The sequence below is a fragment of the Pseudorca crassidens genome, chromosome 15 (genome assembly GCF_039906515.1).
Source record: "Pseudorca crassidens isolate mPseCra1 chromosome 15, mPseCra1.hap1, whole genome shotgun sequence".
Lineage (NCBI taxonomy): Eukaryota > Metazoa > Chordata > Mammalia > Artiodactyla > Delphinidae > Pseudorca > Pseudorca crassidens.
In genome coordinates, this window is record NC_090310.1 from 72,111,063 (window position 1) to 72,137,608 (window position 26,546).

General features: G+C 48.5%; 1 protein-coding gene across 13 annotated transcripts in view; it reads right to left on the reverse strand.

Annotated features, from left to right (window-relative positions):
* The window catches only part of PTPRT (protein tyrosine phosphatase receptor type T), a 1,092,462-nt gene that overhangs the window by 644,095 nt on the left and 421,821 nt on the right, over nt 1–26,546 (reverse strand). For all 13 annotated transcript variants that reach the window (XM_067708176.1, XM_067708171.1, XM_067708175.1 and 10 more), the window contains exon 6: nt 22,650–22,824. In XM_067708176.1, coding sequence (XP_067564277.1) covers nt 22,650–22,824 — 175 coding nt within the window. The remainder of the gene's footprint in view (nt 1–22,649; nt 22,825–26,546) is intronic.

A 26,546-nucleotide genomic window follows, 5' to 3' on the forward strand; every position in this document is an offset into this window, starting at 1 on the left:
CCAGTGAAGCATGCTGCACCCTTGCTCACCACCTGTTATTTTTACTTTGGTGCAATAACGGCTGTAAATACCTTTACTAATCATTAGTATTTGGGTAGACTGTGTGCTGGACAACTTTCACACCTCAACTGTAACACGGTACTTCTCAAATTTTTAGCATGTGTCATAATCCCTGGAGGAGTTTTAAAACATAAATTCCTATACCCCACTCCAAATTCTGACTCAAAAGGTCTGGGATGGGGCCTGAGAATTTACATGTCTAACAAGCTTCTAGCAATGCTGATGGTGTTGGTCCATGACCCCACTTTGAATAGCCCTGCCCGCTTGTGAGTAAAATTATATTACCATTTTTATAAGGGAGGAGAAGTTAGATGACTTGCCATGGGATAAATTAGTCAGTGATGAGGCCAAATTTTGAACCCCAGTCTCTGGAACCACATCCTGAGCTTCCTTACTCAACAAGTAGAGAGAGGAGCTGACATTCACTACGAGTTTACTCCACACAAAGCATTCCACCAAGACGACACATACATTATCTCATTTAATCCTCACCATCTTCTGAGGGGAATTCTATGACTCCCGCATTATAACCGATGAGGAAACAGGCACAGAAAAGGTAACTTACCCAAGGTCACAAGGCAGTATATGTTAAAATGGAGAACTGGGCCAAGGGACAATGGCAGCGCGCTCATGCATCAACAATGACCGTTTTCTAAATGTGATGTTGTGCATTTTTAATTGCAAGTGTTGGTTTACATGTAAGTCTCCCCAGCCGGACGGCATCTTTGAGGTCAGGGAAACTGTCTAATTTCCTTTCGCATCCTAGCCACTGGCAAAATGTAAGCAACCTGCAGATAAATAACTGTGTTTGCTGAATGAATAAATACACAAGACTTAAGAAGTAAATATAGGATGTGAAAACAACCAAAATCTTAACCACTTGACAAGAAGATTACCCCTCCCTATAAATGACAAAACAGGATCCACAGAACAATCTATAGAGGGGCTTCGAGGAGGCCCGTTTGTCTCCAAATAAAGAAAAACAACCAAGCAAGACAACAATGACAACAACAAAAACACTCTGTCCCCAGAAGCTGTGGGCTGGCATTCAAAGAAGGCTCTAAGGCCAGGCAAAAAAGACTGCAGGTTTGGCAAAATGAGGCTCGCACCCCAAACTAAAAATGCTTCTCTTGTTTCCCTTTTAGCTAATTTCTCTCCTTTCTGAGCCTTCCAGGGGGGTCAGTCTAGAGGATGCTATTCAAACTAACAGCTGCAAAAGGGGGAAAAAAAACCAGAGAGGAACTTTTCTGTTGCTTGTAATCAAGGGTAAAAATAAAAGAGGCACAGTGAAAATTAAGGAAAATAAACAGTGATCAAGCCTTTTCTTTTCCATTTGCCTGTGGGGTCCTGCTGTGTGTCCAACGATGGAAGAAGAACAAGGTTGGGATGTGAAGGTCCACATCGGCTCCCATCGCGTGTGAGGACAGAAAAATGCCTCCACTGAGCCACACTTATGGGACTGGGGAGACACGACTCTCACAGCCTCCTTCTCCCACGCAGAAGTCCACGCTGTGGCTGTGTTTGATCTCTCTAAGGAGAGACCTGGGTGGGAGGAGGTGGAGAGAAGGAGTGAATCAGGAATGAATACTGCTCTGCCCTTGGCTGTGAGACGTGGGTTTGCACCTAGATGTAGCCTGCAAGGAACCCATTCATTCAGATCTCTTGAGGAGTGGGCTTAGACTTGGCTGGAGGCCCTACAACCAGATTGTGGATGACCTGTTTCACCATGGCTACCTCCTCTCAAGACTCTATACTACACTCAAAACTGCATTTCAACATCTGGGTTCTGAGACTTGGCCTGGACTGCCCTTGGCCAGGCTGAGTTGACCATGGCTTTCAATGACGACAAAAGAATGACAAGCCCTGGGCTTCCCTGGTGGCGCAGTGGTTGGGAGTCTGCCTGTCGATGCAGGGGACGCGGGTTCGTGCCCCGGTCCAGGAGGATTCCGCGTGCCGCGGAACAGCTGGGCCCGTGAGCCATGGCCGCTGGGCCTGCGCGTCCGGAGCCTGTGCTCCGCAACGGGAGAGGCCACAGCGGTGAGAGGCCCGCGTACCGCAAAAAAAAAAAAAAAAAGCATGACAAGCCCTACCATATGCCAGATTCTGTGCTGTGGGCCTGTCATGCAGTATCTAGTGCTCTATGATGGAGGTAGACGTATCCCAACTGTATAGATGTGAAAGGTTCAAAATGACCGAAGTATGACACAAAACACAGGACTCCATGTCTAGGTCCCTAATGTCAACAAAGAGAAAGCCTGCCCTTCCCAGGATCACTCATTTGCAAAGTGGCAGAGCAGGGATCGTCATTCCGGTGTGTGACCTGGAGCCCACACATTTCACCACCACACCAGGGAGCTCTGAGAGATGGTGGAGCTGGGCTTCTAGACTCACTGCTGGGATGTGACCACCCAAAGGGGAGAATCACAGTGGAAGTGGGAAGTGCAGTGAGAAGCTGCTTCACACAGAGTTCATCAGCCATGGGGAACAGCAGAAGTAGTAAGAAGGGAGCCCTGGAGGCCAGTGAAGGGGTCAGAAGCAAGGAGAACAGAGGCGAGAGAGGAAACTAGAGTCCAGGTAGTCAAGGAACTTGTTCCTTTTCACCCAGATAAGGCAGAGGACAGAGGCGAGAGAACTGGAAGAGAGGAGCAGCGGAGTTCAACATGTGTGCAGTGCCTTGGAGTCACACCTGAGGATGATCAAGAATGCCCAGGGAACCATGGGTCGTCGGTTCCAGCTGACCTTGTAGTGGATACTGTAGTGACCTGCTGACAAGGAGGCAGCTGCGCCCCTCCCGCAGCTATTGGAAGTGTCAACTGCTTACTGCTCACAGCTTCATCCCTCTCTGGGAACTGCCTCAAGGCTATGTTTGCTGAGGGTAAGGGGACATGGCCAATGACCGGTTGATGTGGGAATACAAAGGCCCAGTCCTCTAGCCTCAATTCGGGACAACTCTGAAGTGACATCCAAGCTCCAGGGTTCGCCCATAGGGTCACCTGAGCCCTACTCTTTCAGCGGCACCCACATCACAAGTCAACTTCTCCCTCTGCCCAGTCCCGCCTCCCTCACTCCTTGACAGGTGTTCCTCCAAAGAACTTGCCTGAATAAACCTTCTGCATCCAACTCTCTGTCTCGGATTTTGTTCCCAGGGAATCCGATCTAAGACACTTCCTTTGCCTCAGCACTTCTCACCACTTCCTTCAAGGAAACTTCTAGAGTGCTCTGCAGAATTCACAGGAAGGATGGGAGGAAGAGCAGGTGAATTGAACACCTCCACCTGGTCCCCAGCACAAGTTCCTCCTGTCCAACCAGATTTCTCTCTGGTTCCATGAACCAGCTGCAAGATTTCCACCCTGGTTCTGGAATCAGCCGCTCAGCACAGTCTAACCGCACCAAACTTTATTGAGTCTTTGCTGGGGCTGTCACTTCATCCAATTAAGTGGAGGTTACAGAAGGATCCACTTGTCATTACAGCAATTCCTCCTAGTGCTAAATGCTCCCAGAATCAAGCAGGCATGATCGGAAAAGATGGCTCCAGTGGAGAAAGCAGTATTTCTCTTTCACAGGGACAAACACGGGCAGGTCCCTGAGCCCAACATGTACTACCCATGTTCAGCAGCTACATAAATTAGGCCTAAATAAGTCAGGCTGGGGACAGGGATGGAAACAGAATGCAGATGAGGCTTGCCAAAGGCTAGCACTGCGTGAGAAGGTTGGGAGCCCAAGTTTCTGGGGAAGCACAGCAGAGCAGAAGTACTGAGCGGACAGCCAGGAGATGTGGGTTCAATGCCCTGCTCTTTCTTCCCCCATGTGAGGACTTCCAACAAGCCCTTTCCCCTCCCCCTCTAATACCTTGAATGATCTGACCCCTGACCAGCTCTCCAGCCTCCACTCCCACCACTCACCCATTCCATTCCAATCACATTAACCACCCTTAACTCCTCCAACGTGCCACACTTTTCCTACCACTAGTATTTTCTTACTCACTGTCTCCTTTCCCTAGAAAAGTATTCCTACCCTTTAAATGGCTGACATCTTCTCATCCTCCAGGTCTTAGATCAAATGTCACTTCCTCAAAGAAGTCTCTCTCGTTCACTTACCAAAATAGGTCTCCCAACTAATTCTCTGCCACTACACTCTGTTTGATTCTAACATGTTCCTTATAATAATATATATTCTCTATTAACTCTTTCAAAGTCCATCTGCTCCTGCCAAATGGTACTGTCCAATATGGTAGTCCCTACTCTGTGTGGTTATTTAAATTTAAATTCAATAAAATTTAAAATTCAATTCCTCAGTCACAGTAGCCACATTTCAAGGGCTCATAGCCTCATGTGGCTATCGAGTCACAGATAGCAGACAGCAAAGATATAGAATAGCTCCATCATCACAGAAAGTTCTACTGGACAATACTGGCCTACAATACACACTGTGTCACTTTGATCACCCCTGTATCCCTGGTGTTTGCAATACTGCCTGGGATTATTGTAGCCACGCAAAAGTGTTTGGAAAAAAAAAAAAATTAACAAACCAACAACAAATATTTCCAACAGAGGTATGTTCAAAAGAGCTAAGAAAAAAGAATGTTCACACCTGTCTACAAAAGTTGAGAAAGTCTTTATAGAGAAAGTGACGTTTAAACTGAGCTTTGAAAGATGACAGCATGAGAAAAAAGTGAAGAGCCAGAGAGAGCGAAGAGAATGGCAGAGGAAAAGGTCCTGAAGGATGAGAGATCATATGGTTTAATGTTCCGGGACTGGGCAAGTTTCTCAGTGGTGGTGCTGTCGGTGGCAGAGTTGAGATTAGAACTCAGGTTTCCTTTCCTTGAAAGTCTGATGCTCAGGGCCTCGTGGCTGAGATATTCGATTCAGGGTCCAGAATTTAAATGCGTGCTAGTGAAGCATATCATTCAAAAGCGAGAAAAAGAGAGAGATTTTTTTAAAAAAAATCCAAGGAGGATAAAAAGGAATGCAGATGTTCATATTTTAGTAAGCTGTGTCCTTCTCCTGCTCTGCATTTTGTTGCTTCTGTGCTGAACTTTAACACACGCAGATAGCACAGGAGACGAGGTACCCATCTTAGGATGGATAAACAGAGGAGCTGCCCTCCTGAGAAGGCTTCTCGGCATGAACACATGACGATGCGACCTCGTGCAGAGGTAAAGGTGCCCATTCAGCATGTCGGCCCACGCCTGCTTTCAAACAGCTACTTCCCCAGACACACAGTTTAGCCACCTGCCCTCCAGACGATGTGCACATCCTGACACCTGCACAGATGACTCAGCTTTGGGAAGCCAGGAGGGTGGTGAGGATCACAGAGAGGGGGAAGGAGGCAAATCCTTGGGCTTAATGTCCCCTTAGAATAGGAGGGTTCACTCTCTTCTGAAAGACTGGCTCATTTCTACAAGCAGGGAGGAATTCCCAGTGCAAGCCTGGCTCTTTGCTTTGCCTTGTGGAGATAAAAGGCAAAAGAAACAAAAGACTTAGGGAGAGAAGCCGGTATGAGCCCACGAAGTTGCTCTGCATTAATCACCTCCTCACCCACACCCGCTGGTGCCCTCTTTGACGCCAGCCCTTGGTCTTTGGCTGGGAAGTTGCAGGTCAAGCTGTAGCTGGCTGGGGAGCTCATTAGCACCTCACCAGAGCCAAGCACTGCCTGCCTTCCAGAAGGTGTTGTGAACTCTCACTTCAGTTACTTCCCGCAATCAATACAATGCTTCCGCAGTCACTCCATCCACTGCCCTTGCAGCCACTGGAGACTATAGGCTTTTAAGGAGAAACTTTGGGCTGATCAACACGTACGTCTTAACTTCATAGGAAATGGCATTCCACCCTTTGCATATTGATCCTCTGGGCTCCCAACACAGTGAGACCCAGAGCTGGAGAGAAGCACTTCCAGCAATGTGCTGGGTGCAGAGGTCCAGGCCTCGTCTGGGGGTTGGGACAACGTAAGCAGAAGGCCATAGTGATAATAGGTGTTGCATGGGGAGGTCCTTCATGCAGTTCCAGAGATGGCTCAGGAGTCCCGGCTGGAGACCCTGCAGCCGAGGCTCCCACTCACACGTAAGGTCTCAGGAACACTGTGTCTGAGATATATTTCCCTTGACGATCCCTTTGTTGCCTTGACCAGCTTTCAGCTGCCCTGCATATGGCCACCAGGGCCCAGGAGAATCTTAGCTCTACATATGGCCCAGCAGGCCCCATGTTTCTGGCAGGCCATCACTCCAGCTGAGCCACAGGACTCTGGAACTGGGATTTTTGTGGACCGCTGGACAGTAGTAAGTCCTGTGGAGCACTGTTGACCCCGATTCTGCAGGGCCACCTTCCAGAAGCCAGCTCCTCGCTGGGATGTAAAGGACCCCTCTCAGCCCTTCCGAAGGCCGGTCTTACTTTCAGAACGTCTCTCAGTCTACCCTTAACAGCCCTACCCAATACAGTGATGCTGCTTTTCAAGGCCAACTGACCACAATCTGAATAAAGACCCGATGCTGCCAGACCCCCAGCCTTAGGATTACAGAAGATCAGAGCTGGGGAGGGTTCTAGAAGCAAAAGACCTAGTCCAACCACATGTGTAAAATGAAGTAATAATACACCTACGCTGGAAGATGTGCTGTGAGAGTTATCCAAGGTCATCTCATCCTTTAAAGTGCTGTATGAGTGAGCTTTTGCTGCAGTAACAAACAGCCATCATTTTTTTTTTTTTTTTTTTTTTTTTTTTGGCCACGCTGCACAGCATGTAGGATCTTGGTTCCCTGACAGGGATCAAACCCACGCCCTCTGCAGTGGAAGCGTGGAATCTTAACCACCTGACCACCAGGGAAGTCCCATATCCAGACTTTTCTTTTTTTTTTTCTGGCTGCGCCACACAGCATACAAACATCCATAAACCTTAAAGAAGTTCACAGACACTTGTTTCCTGCTCTTAGGTCTGTGGGCCAATGTGGCTTGGCTCCAAGTTGTGTTCAGATCTGTTCCTTACACCCCAGGAAGAGTAAACATGTGCAGAACAATACAAACGTCCAGAGGTGTTTGTTAGCAAAGGCTGGGCATCTCTTAAGACATGTTAGATATGCTGAACATTAGCATCATTATCATACTTAGTAGTGACGTTTTGCTGATGATTCACTGATGCTCTAATAAGGTCGAGGCAGATAAGGCAGAATTTGGGAGCTGCTACTTGGCAGTGGCCCTGGGAAAGCTCAACACCTCTTGCCTGGGCCCGACTGGCCCTAAGAACTGGATGGAGCCAGCTGTGACTGGACGAGAGGGAAGAGGCTGCAGCCAGGCCAGGACTGACCCTGCAGCTGTCCTCGGGACCAGGAGGAATTGGAGAAGGTGGCATCTCATGGAAACGTAAGCTCATGGCAGGGCCAAGACTTACACCCAGGCCCCCTGACCTCCTAGACTGAATTCCTGCTCTGCCCACACTAGGAAGGAGAGCAGGTTAAGATGGTATTAACTTTTTCTTTTTTTTACATATTTAAAAAACAGAAAACAAAAAAAACTCTTCATGTTTATTTTTATTTCTTTTAGGCTGAAGCTTAACTCCAAAAATAGACAGTCCTTTTCAGTAGCCCTGTCATTAGCAGTTGCTACAAACACTAGGTCCCCCATGCGCTGAACTGCAGGAATGACACTTGAAAAGAGCAATTAGAACAGAAGTCTCCTGCGAATCACGAGGAGGCCCGCGGCTGCAGGTCCTGGCGTTCACGCCTCCACAGGGCGTGGCCAGGAGCCAGGCCTCCCCCAGAGCTTCCTGGATCTCCAGGTGGGCCACCCACACCCCAGCATCTGCCTCTCCTGTGTGCCTGAGTATGTGCCACTCAGCCCACCAGCTCCACCCTAGCTGTATGTTCTCAGTCAGGTCACTGAACCTCTCTGAGTCTCTGATTCCTCACCTAGAAAATGGAAATTGTAATAATTAGGGGTTATTTGGGCCATCTCCATTTTTGCACATGTTAAAGAACTACTTGATTTCATGCAAGCAACCACGAACAGAATTCTTCCTCGACACAGTGAACTTGGGAATAAAGAGATGAACTGGACACAGTCCTTGACTTCAGAGACATTACAGTCTAGCAGGGGTTCCTGTTCGGTGGATAGAGATCTGGAGACCCCTAACCTCTTTTCTCCTCCACTAGAACGTACGTTTTTGGATCACAGAAGCCCTGTCCCCATATAGCTCTTTGGTGTATCCCTCGTGTCTAGAAGATTCCCGGGACATAGTAGGTGTTGAATGAATATCTGCCTCATTGATCGATCAATTAGCACAGCGTCTGGAGACAGCACTGCGCAGGTCTATCTTTGTAATAGTGACTTAGCCAAATAGCAAACGGTACTACTTGTCCTTGATCAGAGAGTGCTTGTAGGAAGATGCAAATGCCACACATCAGTGTGGCCTCACCCTGTACCCCAGGTCATTGCCAACAACTCCATTGGTGTGGACAAGGCTGGTGTATGACAAGGTATTAAGAAGTAACAAGAGGGAGAGACAGAGAGTGCAGGAGTCAGAGGGAATGAGAAGGGAGGACAGAGTGGGAGAGAGGAGGGTGGGGAGCGGAGAGAAGGGCTGTGTTTTCCAGGAGGAAATATCCTACCAAGGACACTGACCAGCAGGGCAGAGGGGAGCCGAGTTACCCATCTGTGACCTTCTGCAAGAGAGGGTGACAGGCAGGGCTGGGCAGACACTGATGGGAGGAGAAAGGATGACGGGGGAGCGGAGAAAGGATGTCAGGAAGCAGAGGCACAGAGGAAAAGCCCAGAGCCACCGAGAGGGACTGCACTCTGGGATGGACAAGACATAGATAAATAGCTTGGTTCTGAGCACATCTGGTCCTCAAATGGCCTTGCAGCTGTGTGAAATTCATTAAAACAGAAGAATCAAATTACATCACAGTTATTTAAGCTGGAAACCAGGGGGCCCAGATTGTAGACCACAACCTACCAACAGCCCTAAATCTTCAGAAATCTGTAGAAAGCCCACTGGGGCGGGGCACACACGATGGGAGCCCTGCCTGTGCCCTTCTGATTCCTGTCTGCCCAGAACCCCTCTTTAGGGGCAGGGCTCCTGCCCCACCCTGCGTCTTCTTGCACAGCCTGAACTCCTCACATCCTGCCCCGCTGGGCACAGAGCTGGGCACCTGGCTCTGACAGTTGGGCACATGACCCTTCCACCTGCCACTGGGTGGAACAGCTGGTCCAGCGTTGGCTACTCACCCCAGGCAAGGACGATCACGGTCCTTTCCCGGGATGTTCACAAATGGAGAGAAGTAAACTCCCTCACTCTGGAGTCTGTTAAACTAGAAGGCATGGATGTGGAGCTGTCAGCCCTGGACTTGCCCCCAGCACTCCCCCTAAGCATGTACCAGAGTAACGTCAAGGACGAACAAGCAGAACAGGAAGCGCAGAGGAGATGGAACCCTGGGTCCACCATTCGAGCCGTGAGACCTGGCTCTACACATGGGCAGCTCCGTGCCTGGGCGTCCCAGGGACATGAGCCAATAATCTCCCTCTGAGTCTGTACCCAGTTAAGAGTTGGGTTGCTGCCCCTTACCACGAAGAGGGTCCAGACTGAGGATGGTCCTCTATCTCCATCCTCAAGCTCAGAGCAGCCTCTGCTGAGCCCCCCGGCTGTTGATCATGTCGATAAGGCAGGCCAAGAGTGAGGGCGTGGGCAGGGCTGTGGCCCGCGGAGACCTCCAGACCCAAGGCGAGGATGCGATCCTCGCTGGCAATGAAACGGGCCCTGCTTCTGAGACGCAAAAGAAAGGCCAGGGGAGAGTCATGCACCTGCCAGAGAGAACTAATCCAAAGCCAGTGGGGGAATAACTGGCGAATAGGACTGGCAGAAACGAGCTGTGCAAACAGGTCCCCGGGAACTGTCTGCTGCCAGGCTGCTGTGCCTCTGAGCTTCTGAGGAAGCAAGAGAAAGGCAGGGCCAGGGCAACCCAGCAGGAGGCCAGAGCCTTCAGAGGTCACAGACACCAAGAACTTCGGATGGGGTGGCCAGAGCACGTGCACCTCATATTCCATTTGGGGGCATTTGCATTTCTGTGTTGTAACCCCCTTCTCTTGCCCTAAATCCTCGGAAGTGCTACACCACCAAGAACGTGTGTGTGTGTGTTGGGAAAAGGATGGAGAAAAATGAAGGAAGGGAACTAAGTTCCAAATTTGGACGGTGCAGAGCAGACGGAAGGTGTAAGAAGCGAGGGGTAACTGACATAGAAAGCCAGTGGGAACGGAAACCAAATAGTTAGAAGTTACCACAATATGAGGCCTTAGGAACATGCAAAACTTAGAAAGAGAGCTCATTCTACCCAAATCCCAAAGGGCAGGACTTCTATGGGCACACAGGCTGCAGATAAACTTGGGGTTAGGGGAGCTCTTCTCAGGTCCAGCCCCAGGAATATCTGGCATGGGCCCTCTGTGCAAAGACAAATGACTACAGGTGTATCTATGAGTTGCTTCTTTGGGGCTTCTGGAAATGACAGGGTAGCCCATTGATGACATTGGGGCCCAGGAGCCAATGAGGAGTCCTACAGTCCTGACTGCATAAGGGGGCGGGGGGGAAAGGTGGTAGCTTGGGGCTTAGGCCATAAAGGTGGAGTCCCCAGGCACAGGCAGTAGGACCAAGTCCACACTCAGCAAACTTCCCCGTATGGGTCAGGGCCTGAAGGTGGGTATCCTGCAGTTTCCTGCATCTCTGCTTATCGCAGAAGTCGAGGAAGGAAATCAACAGAGCCTAGGATTCAGCAGAGACAAGAGAAGATGTCTGGAAGGGTCACCCTTGTCCCTAGGCCTGCAAGCTGGCTTGGTCACTTAATGGACTATATTAGCCTAGCGAGGCGAAGAAAGGTGAAGGGCAAAGGGGTGGTCAGCTCAGTACTCCTAAAAGAAAAGTCGCAGGGGTCAGTACAGATGTGCTTGGGGCTGCAATGCTCAGAGAGAAGGAAGAGCCTTCTGACGAGTCAGTCCCGATGCCACCGGGCAGAAAGAATCAGCTAACTCTGCTTGCTGTGAGGCCTGATCCCATCGCTGTTGGGCTCCCGTGAAATGCCGGGTGGGACCTACGACACAGTCCTGATGCTGTGGGTGTCTGTCCACCATACAGGTGGACACTTGAGAATGAGGTCTCAAAGCCATCAGGCAGGAAGGGCCAGGATAATGGACAGCAACTCCCCCCCACACATATGCTGGATTAGTCGTGCCTGGTTCAGATACTGCTCATTCATGTCACAGCCCAGTGAGGTCAGGGGCTGGGCAGGGGAGGTGCTGGGCTCCACATATCATTCAGGGACCCAGCTTCTGTCTGGAGGTGCTGTCTGCCTCACTGCGTGGTCTCCAATGTCACAACAGGAGGGGAAAGATGGGGTTCACACATGGGAGATTCCGTATAGGTCTGGCCTGGAAGGGGCACGTATCGCTTTGGCACACATTCCTCTACCCCATCTGGAGGCGGGAGTCTAGGAAGTGTAACTTTCCTGCCCACCCAGAAGGAAGGATAAACGGTACGGAGAACAAGTCACATTGTCACGTGACTTTGAACTTCCCCAGCTAGTATGAAGTAGGTCCCACTCTGTGATTTCCGCACTTGATTTCACTGAGCCTCAGAAAATGTAAGGCAAGCAAGATCATTCGTTCCCTTTTACAGATGGAGAAACTGAGGCTCGCTCATGTGCAGAGTTTAATCCAACAGCGAACAGAGCAAGAAGTCTGCCCCAGCCCCACCTGCCTCTAAAGTGCAGCCTCACCGCCTCTCCTTAGGAAGACCATTTTCAACTGCTTGCAAAGACACAGCAAATGCCAGTCCTGTCTCACGGGGGCGTCCAGCAGTTTCCCACTCACGTGTGTGAGAGATGAGAAGAGCAAACCACGGAGCACATTTTGCCGCTGATTAACTCAAACAGGAGACTCTCCCTCACCGAGAACAGATTCAGCCCCTCTGCCAAAAAGTGTCTGCTCCATACGGCCAGGCCGAGTTCCATCAGAGGAAGAGCTCCATTTACTCAGCGGTAAGCGAGTCACATCTGCCTCTGGATACGCATCTAAAGCGACAGGCTTGCTACTCTGATTAGTAATGAAAAGTTGGAGCAAGCACATTCCATTCAAAAGAGAAGGGGCCAAATCCTAGCTCCATTCTCCACCAGGGTCCAGGAAAGCATAAAAAAGGAGGATCATACACACTGAAAAACAACCACCACCACCTTCAAAGAAGCAAAGAAATCCACCTGCCTAGGTGGTGGGAAAACTAAAATGTTACACCATTGCAGGAACCCCATGATTCTGTAGAGCTGTGTCATTTGTTTTTCATACTATTTTAGGATGGCATTCTATTGTTTGAGGGGGAATAAGTTTGAAAGCCACCTGTAGAACACACCTTCTCTTTTGACAAATAGGGAAGTTGAGGCGCAGAGAGATGGTCATTCAAATCTAATTAGCAGCAAAATGGAGGCCCCCTTCCTTCTAAGATAAATCTCACCTAAGCCCTGGCTCCGAGTTCCCTGGATTAGGAGAGCAGCACATCTTAGATGGGGCGTGAACATGGAGTTTAAAAACAATGCAGTGTGGGCATAAGGAACCCCACTGATTACATCGGAAGCCCACTGTCCACGCCCCGCCAACTGCTGAGATACTGCTTTTTTGGCATCTGCCTCCTACTACCTGTTCCACCTTTGCTTTTTAAATGTTTAAACATGTTGCCACAATTTTTTCATGAGGATCGTTTCTTTTTTAAAAAAGAAAAAATGATTTATTTATTTGGCTGTGCCGGGTCTTAGTTGCGGAATCTTCAGTTGCAGCATGCAGGATCTAGTTCCCTGACCAGGGATCGAACCCAGACCCCCTGCATTGGGATCACGGAGTCTTAACCGCTGGACCGCCAGGGAAGTCCCTTCATGAGGATCATTTCTAAGTGACTGGTGATACTTGCTTTTGAAGTGCACAATGCTTTACTCCACCCCCTCTCCCCACCCCACCCATCCCCGTTTGGGATCACTGGGCTCTACCGGTAGGTAGACTGACTTGGGTTGAAGAGGCAGCAAGCTGGGGGAGTCTAGGCACAGTGACAGCTCCCATGGCAAGCTGGGCTGGTGTGTACTGTTCACTGGGACACCCTAGCTCACTCACCAGGTCAGAATAAACCAGAAGTCAAATGTCAGAGTTTTTAGACTAAGAGACCGGGGATCAGAGAAGCTGAATCATTTCTTCACAGCTAGTGTCACCAGCGCTCCCTTCTTTCTCCTACGTCTCATGCCCCACCTGGCCAGAGTCCACAAAATTGCAGATGAATACCACAGCATCAGGGATGAGGAGGGGTTTGGGTCAGAGTTTCTCAACCTTGGCACAACTGGCCTTTAGGGCTGAGCAGCTCTTTGTTACGGAGGCTGTCCTGTGCATTGTAGGAATTTAGCAGCATCTCTGGCCTCCTCCCATTGGATGCAGGTGCTCCCTTCCCAGGTGTGACAATTGAAAATGTCTCGGGACATTGCCACAAGTCCCCTGGTAGATGAAATCACCCTCAGTGAAGAACCACTGGTCTAGGCACAGGTTGTAACATTTCAGAGGCAAATGAGGCACCAGTGAGAGGACAGAGACAATGACCTAGAGCATCCTTTCCAAATCTGGAGCCCACGGTTTAAATGAGTCCAGCTGAGCCTGAATCTTAGGTCCTCAAAAACAATTTTCCATGTCTATTTGTCACAGAACAGAACATGACAGAAAATAAGCATTAGGAGGGTCAGGAAAAAAAATGTCTTAATTATAATAGGAATAGGACAGCCATTGGGCTATGAGACTCCAAGGAGGCTGGGTGATCAGGCTTCAGCATCCTCATCTGAAACGTGCGAGCAGGTGAGGATTAAACAGAACCTCACGTGAAATATTCAGGGCAGTGTCTGGCGTGCAATAAATGGTCCACAAATGTTAGCTCACGACAGACCTTACAGCTCATTCCACGTCCCAGGTAATTCTTCCATTTGAACACAGGAGGTTAATGTTCCAAGTGAATGAGGGTTTAATGCAGTTGCCATTTGATTTAATTTCCAAAAGCATTAATGCAACCCATCAGCATGCAGCTGATGAAGCTGTCAAAATAATTCACGGAAACCAATACTTGTCAGGTTTTATTTATCCACATTTACGTTTTTTTTTTTAATAAGCTGTTCTTTGTGCTCATATAGAATACAATATACCTAGATATCTCTCAGTTCGCCCCCCACACACACACACATATGTTCAAGTAAGTTTCCCACTTTCCTCCTGTCTGTCATTTTTCTCTTCCCCTGGAAAACTAACAGTGACATCATCCAAGAGTGAGGGAGTCCGGGGCTAAGACTGGGCAGCTGGCAGACGGGGAGGATGGAGAATGATGAAGACAAGCATAAACACGGGGGCAGTTAGCTCACAAAGGATGAACAGAGCCATGAGCCTCCCCCACATCTAGAGAAGCTGTGCTCTTATCTCATTTTATCATTAAGGAGTCATGGAATGAAGTTCCGAATTCACATAGCTAACACAAGGCAGACCAGGATTTGAACCCAAGACCTACACCATTTGGAATCTACCAGCGCTTGCCAATAGCAGTTATGGTTTAAAAAAAAAAAGAAAAAAAAGATGCAACCCATTGATAAAAGTTAAGACTAAGAAAGACAAAAACTAAGAGCATCAGGATGTTTTTCCTACAGGGAAGGAAGGCTCCACAGACGATGTCGATGATGAGGTCTCTCTGCAACAGCATCTTCCAGGAAAGCCGAGGTCAGACATGCGGTGGAGGGAGGAAGTAGGTACGTGTGACGTAAAGAGGTGTTAAACGCGTAGACACAGGTTGAAGCAGGTATATGCCAGTCGGCAGGACTCGGGAGGAATACAGAGGGCTCACCTCAAGGCAAGCCTTCCCTTGACAGCCACTGAGGAAGGCCCAGAAGCTTCTAAAATGACCATTATAATGGCCACACGGTAGACTGGATAAGTAGTATGATGCTGGCAGGTCAACTGAGACCCCGAAATTGCAACCAAAGCAGGACAAAGGGAGGCCATAGGAGGGACACAGGGAATCAAAAAGCTCACAGCTTCCATAATTAGGAAGAAACGAATAAGGGAAAAAAACACTATAGGAAAAGATAAAAAAGAAGCACCCAGAAAGGACATGGAAGTTCCTCAGAAGCAGGAGAAGAACCTACAGTTCAAACAATACTGAGAAGCTTGAGAAAGGAAGGAACGGTGAGGAGTCTGCAATGCTACTGCCCGCTTCTGAAGTAAGAGTCTGAGAACTCACCGCTGGATACAGCAAACGTCTGAGCACCTTCTACACTCCAGGTACTGCATTAGGTGCCATGGACCCAGCAGGAAGCAAGACCTACAGAGTTTCTTCCTTCCAGAGCGTGCATAACTCAGAGATGTGAATGACCATGGCGGGCAGTGATGAGAGCGGGGAAGAAAACCACAGCCTAGGACAATGGTACAGAGTCACAGGAGGGAGCGTGGTCACGCGAAGGCTCTCTGAGGAGCTGAGCAGAGACCACAGTGGACAAAACAAATGAGCCACACAATCGTCTGGAAGAGAAGTATTTCGGGCAAAGAGAGAGGAGCAAGTGAAAAGGGCCTACGGTCAGACTTAACTTGCTGGGGTTCAAGGAAGAGGAAGTGGACCGGTGTGGCCAGAGAAGAGAATGAGAGGAAAAATATGGGGCTGGGGGCGGTCAGAAATCAGAGACAGAGGCCACATCTAGAGACTGCATTAAGAAGTTTGGACTTTACTCTGAGGATAAGAGAGGAGCTAGTGGAGGGTTTTAGGCAAGGGTGGGCCGTGATTCAACTTGTCTTCAAAGTATCCCTGAGGCTGCTGCATAGAGAACAGACCTCGGTGGTGCCGCAGTGGAGCATGGGAGGCCGGCAGAGTCATCCAACTGCAAAGAGACGGGGGTAGGTCCCGTGCAGTGCTGGACAAACTGTGTCCTGGGAGCCAAATCCTGCTCCGCGCCTGTTTGAGTAAATAAAGTTTTATTGCCACACAGCCTTACTCACTCACTGACATCTTTTCTAGGGCTACGTTTGCTACAACAGCAGAGTTGAGCAGTTAAAACAGAGCCTGGATGACCCACAAAGCTGAAAACGTTTACTACTATGCCCTGTGCAGGAATGGTTTGCCACCTCCTGGTCTAGGGTGTGGACAGGAGAGGTGGTGGGGATGACGGGGCTCCAGGCAGGCTTAGGAAGTGGAGGTTACAGGGCAGAGGCCGGATTCCAGCCCAGGCTCTCTGACCACTGAACCATACAGCCCCCAGGTCTTCTCTGCCTCTGAAGGCTGGCAGGGAACAGAAACGATTCTGACGGCACCTCTGCAGTGCTCCAGTGACTGTCCAAGCTGAAATCCTCAGGGTGGTCACTGGCTTTGCCTCTTCTCCCGGCATGCAGCTGTCCTCCTAGGCTGCTCTCACTGATGGGACAGCAACCAGCAGCCTTGGTCATCTCCGAAGGTTGCAGATGCTTTCCCAAACTGCATCAGTTGTTCCACCCTTTGTATGTCCTCAGCTCACACCTGATTACAGGGCCTACCATACTGGATTTTGCTAAGAAACGTGGTATAGAAGGAAGAGCACGAGCTGAGGCACAAGCAGGCATGGGCTGGAATCCCAGCTCTGCCATGTATAAGGTGTGTGACCTTGGGATGACTGTCTAACCTCTCTGATCCTCCATGCCCTAATTTGTAAAAGAGGGATGCTACAGCACCTGTATCGTAGGATTATGGATAGGACTAGTAAGACAGTATAGCAGGCGCCCAACACAACTAGATGACCATGCATTACAGGCCTGCACGATTCTTCCTGCTAGACCGTGAGCTTATCACACTACTTGACACATAGCTGGGGCTCAATAAACTATTAAACAAATGAATATAAGAACAAGTCAACTACTCCAGCCATGTCATCTTTAAACCAGAGGCTGTAAACTCAAAGGCCTACAGGAACCAGACTAGTGATGTGAGCAAAATGGACCAAGTGAGGACAGGGGTGGGCTGCGGAGCACATGCCCCAGAACAGGGCAGCCATACCAGCCCGCTGCCGCCACTCCAGAATGCAGGCTCAATGTGGCCAAATCAATACAACTCCAAGAGGCGTTTAAGTATTGGAACAAGTGTTAAAAGTAAAAAGGAGAGTGCAACCTAAGGAAAGCATTTCTGCAACCAATTTGGACTAGTGGGCTGCATTTGATGACCCCAAGCCCATTCCAGAGGAAAGAGACCTTCAGATGACTAAGTTTAAATTTCCACAGTACAAGAAGCAGAACAAGGACAAACGGACACTGTATTTGGTCAATATCCCCTTAATAACAGTAAAATGTGATTACTGATAGTTACAGATATAAGTGGGTGGGTGTCTACTTTTACTGGGATCTATACATATATTGTCTCCCTCTAATAAGGATCCAATTAGCTATATTTACCCTCACTGAACAGATGAGGAAACTGAGGCTTGGAGTGAATACACAATTTGCCTGAAGACACAGACAGCTGGGGCCAGGGCCGAGACTGAAACCTGGGATGTTTACACCCCAAATCCATGCTCTTGACCCTACGCAGCTGCCTTGATAGGAAGTCGTATCAGTACTTAAATCAGAACATCTGACTCTCAGCACCAGGACTGGATTCCTTCTAGGCACCAATCTGCATATTGATAAGAAGGTTCTGAACCCATGCTAGGTTGTTAAATGGAGTTAGAAGGCAAATTTAAAAATCACCACCAACAACACATTTTTGATGAGTTAGAAAATTTTCATCAAGACCACATCTGCATTTTTGAAGACACCTGTCTTTGGGATAAACTAAAACACCGTGAAATCGAAGACGTTAAGAAACCCAGAAACAGGGAGAGAATTAGTGCGTTTATGAGCACTGGTCTGGAACAGGTAGGTTGAGAGGCCAGGTTGTCAAATGAGCAAAACCTCAATTACAGAGTAATCTAATGTATACCCAGGTACACTACCACAACTCAGTAAACAGTTCTTTGGAATTAAGTTATTCCAATTTGCTTTCATTTTGATCGGTGTGTGGCCCTAAGAATTTGGTATTACCTACGCTGTCAAGTGAGGTGGCATCTTCTGAAGCAATGATGCTCACAAGCCCAGGATAATACACGAGCCACAAGCCAGCCAGCCACGGACACACCTGCTTAGGAAAAGACAGAGACCCAGCCCGAGTCTCCACCTTCCACGGCTTGGCCCAGCACAAGCACCTGCCACACATGCCACCAGAGAGGCCTCCAGCTCCTGGCACCCTTGGGCGCTGAGGGGTCCTGTAACCTCCTAATCCCTGCATGGCCCGAGTTCTGAAGGAGCGACGCCAGGCGGACGGGGCCCATGTGGTCAGGCGGCTGAGCACAAGCAGGACCAGCTACTTTTCTTTGGGTCCAGAAACCCGACTCACCGGTGGTAGATACAGAAGGGCACCCAGGGAGTCTAACGACCCAACTGTTCCCAAGTCCACATGTTGGCCGCCTCTTTGATATCCCTCCCTCCCTTTCCGTATGCTCAGCACATGGGGGAAAGCGCCAGTCCCCTCTTTGCAGAGGAGGCCTCAAGGGATCTCTCCAGGGCCACACAGATCACAATCAAATCCGCACCTGGGCCAGGTGTCCTGCCCCACCACCCACTCAGGGCCGTCACCACCTTCTACTTCCTTACGGGGGAAACCCCAACCCACCTCAAGTCATTTATTTTATTTAACAAACACTTATATCTCAGTGGGCCAGGCACTCTTCTAAGAACTCTTACAGCCACTGTCTTACGTAATCCTCAGGACACACACCCCTGAGGGAGGTAATGCTATACCTCCACCCCCAGATAAACCAGCTGAAGCTGGGAGAGGTTGATGTTCAAGGTCACTGAGCTGGGATGAGAAGGGGCCAGGATTCAAACCCGGGCATCTCAGCTCCAGGGTCCTTTCCTGTCTCTGAACTGGAACTAAACGGAGGAAACCTGGAAAAAATGCTGCCCAGGGATGGTCTTCTTCCTGGGACGCCCCAGTGTCTGTCAGCTCCCTGCCACTCGGCCCACGCGATCTGTGTGATGCGTAAACCAGGAACAGGAAATTCAATTTGGGGAGCAGCCCCATCCCCTGGGAGAGCGCTTGGCCTTTGAGAATAGTCTTCTTTCTCAGATTTTCTCCCTTCCCTGAAAGAAGGTAGATTTCTATTTTTTCCGTTTTTTTTTGTGTTTGTTTTTAACAAGTGCAAATACTTCAGTGTTAAAGTATTTAAGCATTCTGGCTCAGCCACAAAAAGGGGCTCTAAGATGTGCATGAGTCATTCTTCATAAAGCACTTTCCCCCCAATGCTCTGGTTTGCTGCCTTCAGGTGGGTTCCTGGCCACACACTCCAGGGTGACAGGCTTCCTGTGGTTGCTGCTGCCTCTGGGTGTCCCCTGTCTTTCACTGTCTTGTTTGGCTTGGGTACCATTAGCTTTTTATGAGAGAGAGAGAGAGATAGAGAGAGAGAGAGAGAGAGAGAATGTGTGTGTGTGTGTGTGTGTGTGTGTGTCGGAAAGGGTTAAATCCATTTCTCCACAAATCTGTCAGTTAGTACCCCACTCCAGAAAGGTGGGGAGTAGTGGGAGGGTGATGCATGAGTTGAAAAGGCAAGTTAGCAACAGGTCGGGGGACCCGGCATGAACCCTGTCTGCTATCTGGACACTTTCGACACTGTTCATGACATCATGCTACCATGTGCTGACAAGGCCACAACCCTCAGGCACTCCAGGTGTTGCCAAAACAGCATGATCTAGCTCCTGGTCCAATCCTAGCTCTGCCCCTAAGACCTGTCTCTATTTCTCAACCTGGCTGTGACTGTTCTCACAGCCGTAAAATGAACTAAAATAAAACCAAGGTGCAGAGCCAAAATCAGGACTACATGAGGTCTCGGATGTGCAGGGACTTCTACATTCAAGGGGTCCAGCTTCGAGCTTACCACCAATTGAATATAAAAAGGAAAAAAAAACGCAAGCGGGAAGAAAAATGGGCACTAAAAAAAATGTGATATTCCATAAAGGATTGCAGTAAGGTATAACAAAACGGGACCCGGTCATCAGGAGCACAAACCCACCATTGCCCACCCTGAAGGAGACCTCTGAAGGAGGCCATCCAGGGCATCCCTTAAAATGGAGCAGCAAGGGCTGGGGTGGGGGGGACAGAGCAGTGTTAGCTCCTGGATTGTATTGACAAACCTGGTCAGGACACCATTCAGTCCAAGCTGAACTCTGGCCCAGGACACACAGCCAACAAAGGATAGACCACAGTCCTAGGACACACTGGCCACCCCTCCAAATAAAGGCCATGATGCTTCACCATGGAAATCACATCCTCTGTCCCAGAGCCCTCTGGATTTGGTTTCCCACACCTCCTTCTCCACACCTGGGGACATAAGACTAAATAAAGCATTTTCTGGTTCCATTTGTCTGCGGGTGAAAAGTTCAGAGCCCTACAGTAGCCCCCTAGTCCTTCACCCTATGCAATCATTACCAACGCTGTGCCAGGCATGGGCACGGTGCCGGTGAGACCGGAGAAAACACTATCCATTCTCCGGGTGGGGAGGGTGGGCTTCCTTTCCAGCGTGGGAGTCACCATAAAGGAGTGTGTGTCGTGAGCGTGCCAGAGGGCACAGCGCAGGAGTTACATATTCACCATCTGGAAGACCTGCAAGGGCCACTTTATCACACAAATCAATCTTATGGCACCAAAAGGCCAAGATACGAGCCTAATGGGATCAAAATGATGGTTTCTTTTGTATATAATGGCCCTCGATGTAAACTATTATAAAGATGATTTTTTTTCCTGTTAGTTGTTCTGTTCGTAAGTACCCAACGTGTTATCTTCCGCTTAAGTGCTCATAGAATTATAGTGATGAAATGCATTCCTGCTGAGGCCAATAACTCCGTCACTTATCCACCATTCAACAAGTATTTTAAGGTTGAGCCTTACAAAATGACCGACTGTGCAGGTCAGAACCGTCAAACGCTGGCTGTCTCAGACGGTTCCGTGTGCTCAGCACTCGCGCCAGGCACTCAGCTAAGCTCGGGGGACTGATTGTGAACCAGGAACCAAATGGAAGATGCCCCAAACCCTACAGAGCTTATATCCTAAAGGGGGGGACGGATGCTGCCAAGTAAACAAATAAAGAAAAATACGTAATTTGGAAATGTGATGAGTGAAAAAGAGACAAGGTGATATAATAGAATGTGACCACCAGAATGGGGGGGGGGCGGTCAGGGCAGGGTAGTTCTCTCAGAGAAGATGGCATGATGACAGTCAAGTTGAGATCTGATTAATGACAAATGGGCAGCCATGTGAATATCCATCTGGAGTCAGGACAGCACAGGAGAGAGAATCCCACACTCTCTAGGATTAGAGATCCTAGACTCATACTAGTCCTGACAAGGCGACCATGACATGCGGAAGCAAAGAGAGGTCAAGGTTTCACATCAACCGATCCTTTGACCAAGGGAACCAACTCAGGATCCTCTGGAGGGTGGAGCGATGCTTCTACCTTCAAAACACTGGGCATCGTTCTACAGCTAGCATTAAGATAAACAGCTTATTTCATTCACTAAATTATGTTAGATTAAAATTTTAATCGGCGAACATGACACTGGAAAATGAGAACATCCATACGCTGCTGTTTTCCAGTGTAAGCTGTCAAACCTTTTTTTTCTTCTTTTGTTTTTTTTTTTTTGCAAAAGCAATATTGCAACACAAAGAAAAATCCGTAAAGATTCTTTGGCCTACCAACTCTACCCCTAGGGAATTTATCCAAGGAATTAACCTGGTTTAGTAGAATAAAAATATTCTCTTCGGAAGAACTCAATTGAGGCGTTAATCGCTGCATGCACAAAGGAAAGATAAAAGAAAAACAAATATACCTGGAATTACCTAAATGATGACGGAGATTTTTAAAAATAGGATGATTCACTTGATGAAATAGCATACAACCGTTAAGCACTGTAACAAAGATTATACAGTCTTTCAAAACTGAATGGACTATCGAGCTCCTTGAGAGAAGCAGAAAAGGAACAATGTGCATATTTTAATGGAAAAACATGTCAGTGATAACCTCAAGGTGAAAAAGAAAATTGAAAAATAAAATTGAATCAAAGCCAGTGGGGTGGGAGGTTATTTATTTCAAAAGTCCTTCTAAAATATTGTCATTATATCGAGTTTTCAATAAAAAATCCCTCAGAAACAATTGTACTCTGATCACTGTAACAGAACGCCACCAAAGCACAAGGACATTGGCTCACTCTAACTTTAAATGCAGAATAAAGCCAAATTTGGAGATGTCGTCTGTGTTATATATCCCATAAGCTTTCATATACAGATCCTACCTGTAAGACTCAACTTTGAATGACAATGTAATATTGCATGATTTCACAATAACCTCCTCTGTTTTTTTTGATGTGTGTTGATGGGAAGAATTGGAAATTGTGTTTCAGCCTACGGAATGGGTGTAGGAACACCAGATGAGAAAGCGGGGGAGTCTTAACTCCTCCCACCATGCAAGGATGGGGCCAAGGGATCCCCGTGAAATCAACCACACGGGTGGTGGCACTCACCTTTCACAATCAGCTCAGCGTAGTTGGACACACCAGAGCCACCGTCAGAGCGGATCACACAGCGGTACTTGCTCACACTCCGCTGGGTAGTGTCCGCCACACTGACTGTCGCCGAGAAGCGCCTGTGGTTGACCACGCGGGTGACCATGAGGGCCGTGTCCCTGCCATTCCATTGCTACAGGACAGAGGAAGGGAAGGAGAAATCATATTATCACACACTCCTGAGTGACCCCAGCATGGAAGTTCCACCCGTCCCCACACCCCTGGGGCCCATGACTTTCCGTAATAAGGACTCTCCATTGCTGGTTTCTGCAAGTGATGTGATTCAGGAATAAACTTTGCTAGTGAGCTGATTCAAGAGGGTGGATGCCTGGCCACAGGAAGAGAGAGCACAGCCGCTTCTAAACACCTTGGCTCTTTTCTCATCTGCATTTGGGGTTGGCACTTGGCCCCTTAACCTTCCTCCTGTTTTCCTTCATCTCTTAAGCAAAACCCACAGGGTTTCCGTAAATGCAGACTCAGGTAAGTTAGTGAAGACACAGCCCACAAAGTGATAATAAACAGCTGGTGTCCTGGTACACCACCCACAGGCTCTGAGTCTCCCCCACAGGGACCAATCTGTCCCTCCAGGTAGAGTGAGGATGGGGGCTTTTCAACACCTCTCCTCCTTGGCATATGCTTCTTCCTCTGCCTGGTGCCTCCTGTCTCCCTGGAGATACTCCCTCTCCCTTAAACACAAAGGTTCAGCTCGTTAGCATCTCCAGTAAGTGCCCCTGACTGTCACAACACCTTCTGGAAGTTCCTCACTCTCTTATGTATGGTGCAGACTTCCCACACATTTTTTCCTACAAGTGTTTCCCACTGTAGACTGTGAGCTCCCCGAGGGCAGGATTTTGCTATTTTCATTTCTAGCACCGTGCCCTGAAGCCTCCTGACTTGCTAAACATTTCTAGAATCAACATTTCTAGCAAGGCATTTTTGTCTTTACCATCCTGAATCTTAGATGTGATACTCTGAGTCTGAATAAGGCCCTTTCTCACAGCAGCAAGTTACAGTAACTGATAGGAAAACAAACGCAAGCCAAAACCACTTGTGCAGGCACCTGCATTTCTCTGGGCTTCAGTTTCCTCATTTAAACAATGGATCTGATACTGGTGTTTGCTCTATGGAGTTACTGCGATGAATAAATGAGAAGGCATGTAAAACATTTAACACATGAAGGTATATCCTGGTGTTAGTGGAGCTCTCTAATTAACCATGAAATTAGCCAGCTGAAGTGGAGTAAACTGGATAACAGCCCCTCAAAGATGTCTACATCCTAATCCCCAGAATCTGTAAATATATCACCTTACATGGCAAAAGGGACTCTGAAGATGTGATTAAGGATTTTCAGATGGCGAGAGATCCTGAATTATCCAAGAGGATTTATATGCAGAAGAGGAAGAAGGCCGGATGGCCAGAGTCAGAGAAGGAGATGTGGTGACAGAAGCAGATGTCAGAGTGACGTGATTGATGGCTTGAAGATGCGGGAAGGAACCATGAGCTAAGGAATGCAGGGTAGTCTCCAGAAGCTGGAAAGGTTAAGGGAAGAGATTCTCCCCTCTCCTTCTCCAGAGGAGCCCAGCCCAGCCGACACCTTGATTTTAGCCCAGTAAGACCCAATTTCTAACTTCTGATCTCCACAACTGTAAAGTAATAAATCTGCATTGTTTTAAGCCACTAAGTTTGCAGAACTTTCTACATCAGCAATAAGGAATTAACACAAACGGCAAAGGACGGAGTAAGCGCAAAATATTAATTTTTCATGTTTAAATTTTATTTTGATGTCTCCTCCAGTATTATTTAACTTTTCTTCTTAAAGATGTCAGATTCCAGCAGAACCAGAGAGGATTCAGTGCATCCCGTTGAACAATTTAGATTCTTCTGTTTAGCTCCCGAACCACCAGGCTTTCTCCCATGGAAGGATAGGAAATTGCAGGTTGTCTAATAAAATCTCGAGAAAATAGGCCTTTTGATAATCACACCTGTCATACTGGGCGCAGGCAACAGCAGGACAGGGTCGAGCAGGAGGGCCCGGAGCCACAATAGGAAACAGGGCTGTGATGGACCAGGGCAAGGAGAAATGGAGGTTAAGTTCAGAGAGATGAGCCCAGATGGAAGGGCAAGCAATTGCGCAGTCACCCAGGAGCCCAGGAGCAGAGATCGGGAGGGATCCTAGAAGACCAGGAATGGTGAGAGGCTCAGATGCCAGAATGCTGTGGCAACACGGAGAAGGGATTTAAGCAGAGAGAATGAGTAAGAAGCACAGGTGCCAGCCACTGTCTCAGCCCCAGACAGAGGCAGGAGAGAAAATGCAAGGGAAGCAAACAAGGGGAGGTTTCATGACACAGGAAAAGACTCAGAAACCTAAGCCCATAGGCGATGAGCAGGTTCGAGTGGGCACAGGGAGGGGTGGTACAGGGGAGATGCCAGGAGCCTGAAGTGGACCACAACCCGGAAGCAAAGTGGGAGAGTAAAGCTTCCCAGCCATCATACCAGGTGCCATGTAAGTGCACAGGGATGCAGATGTTAGGGTGCTAGGAAAGAGGAGCAGGACAGTGAAGGGAAGTCAAAGTCCTGGGAAAAGCCAGAGAGGAGCGTGACACAGATGATGCCCATAGAAGCCTGTGGAAAAATCTATCAAACCCTCAGGCCCATGTCGCCCCTTTGGCTTGTTGGAAATTTTCTTTTGGCTCCTGTAATATTTTTCATCCGTAAGTATATCCTTCCTCTGAAAGTTCCAGGCACACTTCCTTTCTTCTTGTGGCAAGTTTTTCAGAGCTATGTCTGTGGTTCTAAAACGAATCATCTTCTAGCCCCTCTGAGTCAATGAATCAATTGAGTAAGTTTCCCACTGGGCACTCAGAAGGGTGTCTTAGGGTGGGCTCCCCAGAAGGAAGCAGAGTCTGAGACCTGGTGATTTACTGAGTGCTCTCAGGAGAACGGGGATGAAGGAAAGGGTGAGGAAAGAAGCTGAGCAACAATGTGGTGGAAACTGGGGTCTGGCTTCAGCCTGACTCCACGGAGCTCCAGAGCATGAAGTGTACCAGAGCTAATCTCACCAGGAGGCAAGGGGCCAGCTTCTGCACTCCACGCCCATCAGTCACAGGTCATGGCCAGGTGGGGGAGGAAAAGACGGTTCCCCTTTGACCAAGGGCACAGTTCTCTGGGGAAGGAGGATTTGTGAGCCTTTAGCAGCCAACACGCACAGTACCCTGCAGTTTGGGGCACTGGCTCATAAAGGACATTTTAATCCATTCTACCCAGAACCTTCCTATCTCTATCTCCTCCTCCAGTATATTATACATAGGGTCTCCTGAAAGCCCATGAGCCACTGCCCTGAGATTTGCTGGTTGTCTGCTCCTGAATCTATGTTTAAAAAAAAGGGGGCAGGGGGCTGGGAACTGATCTCCATAGATCACTGACAATGTGGGAAGCTCAAGTACCCCTGCAATAACGCACTGCTTCCTCTGAAAAGCCGATCTGTCCCCCAGCGAATAAAGTTCCATAACTGAGTTTGATAAATATTTTGTTCAAAGTAATGGGATTTGTCTGAGCATTTATTAAGTAAAAGTCACATTAATGAACATGCCCAAGTGCTCAGTCTGTGCTAGGCACTGTGTTACCTGGCTTACATGATAGAATCCACTTAATCCTTCTCAAATCCCTAGGAAAGTACTTCTCAAAGGGTGGGTCCCAGACCCAGCATCGACATCGCCTGGGAACCTGTGAGAAATGTTAATTTTAATGAGATTTCCAGGGCTGATAACCATTTATGGAGGCTGTTTATTGGGGTTGGTAGTCTGAGTTGTCTCTTCCCCTTTCCTTATTCTATTATTAATTGCACTGGAAATGTCC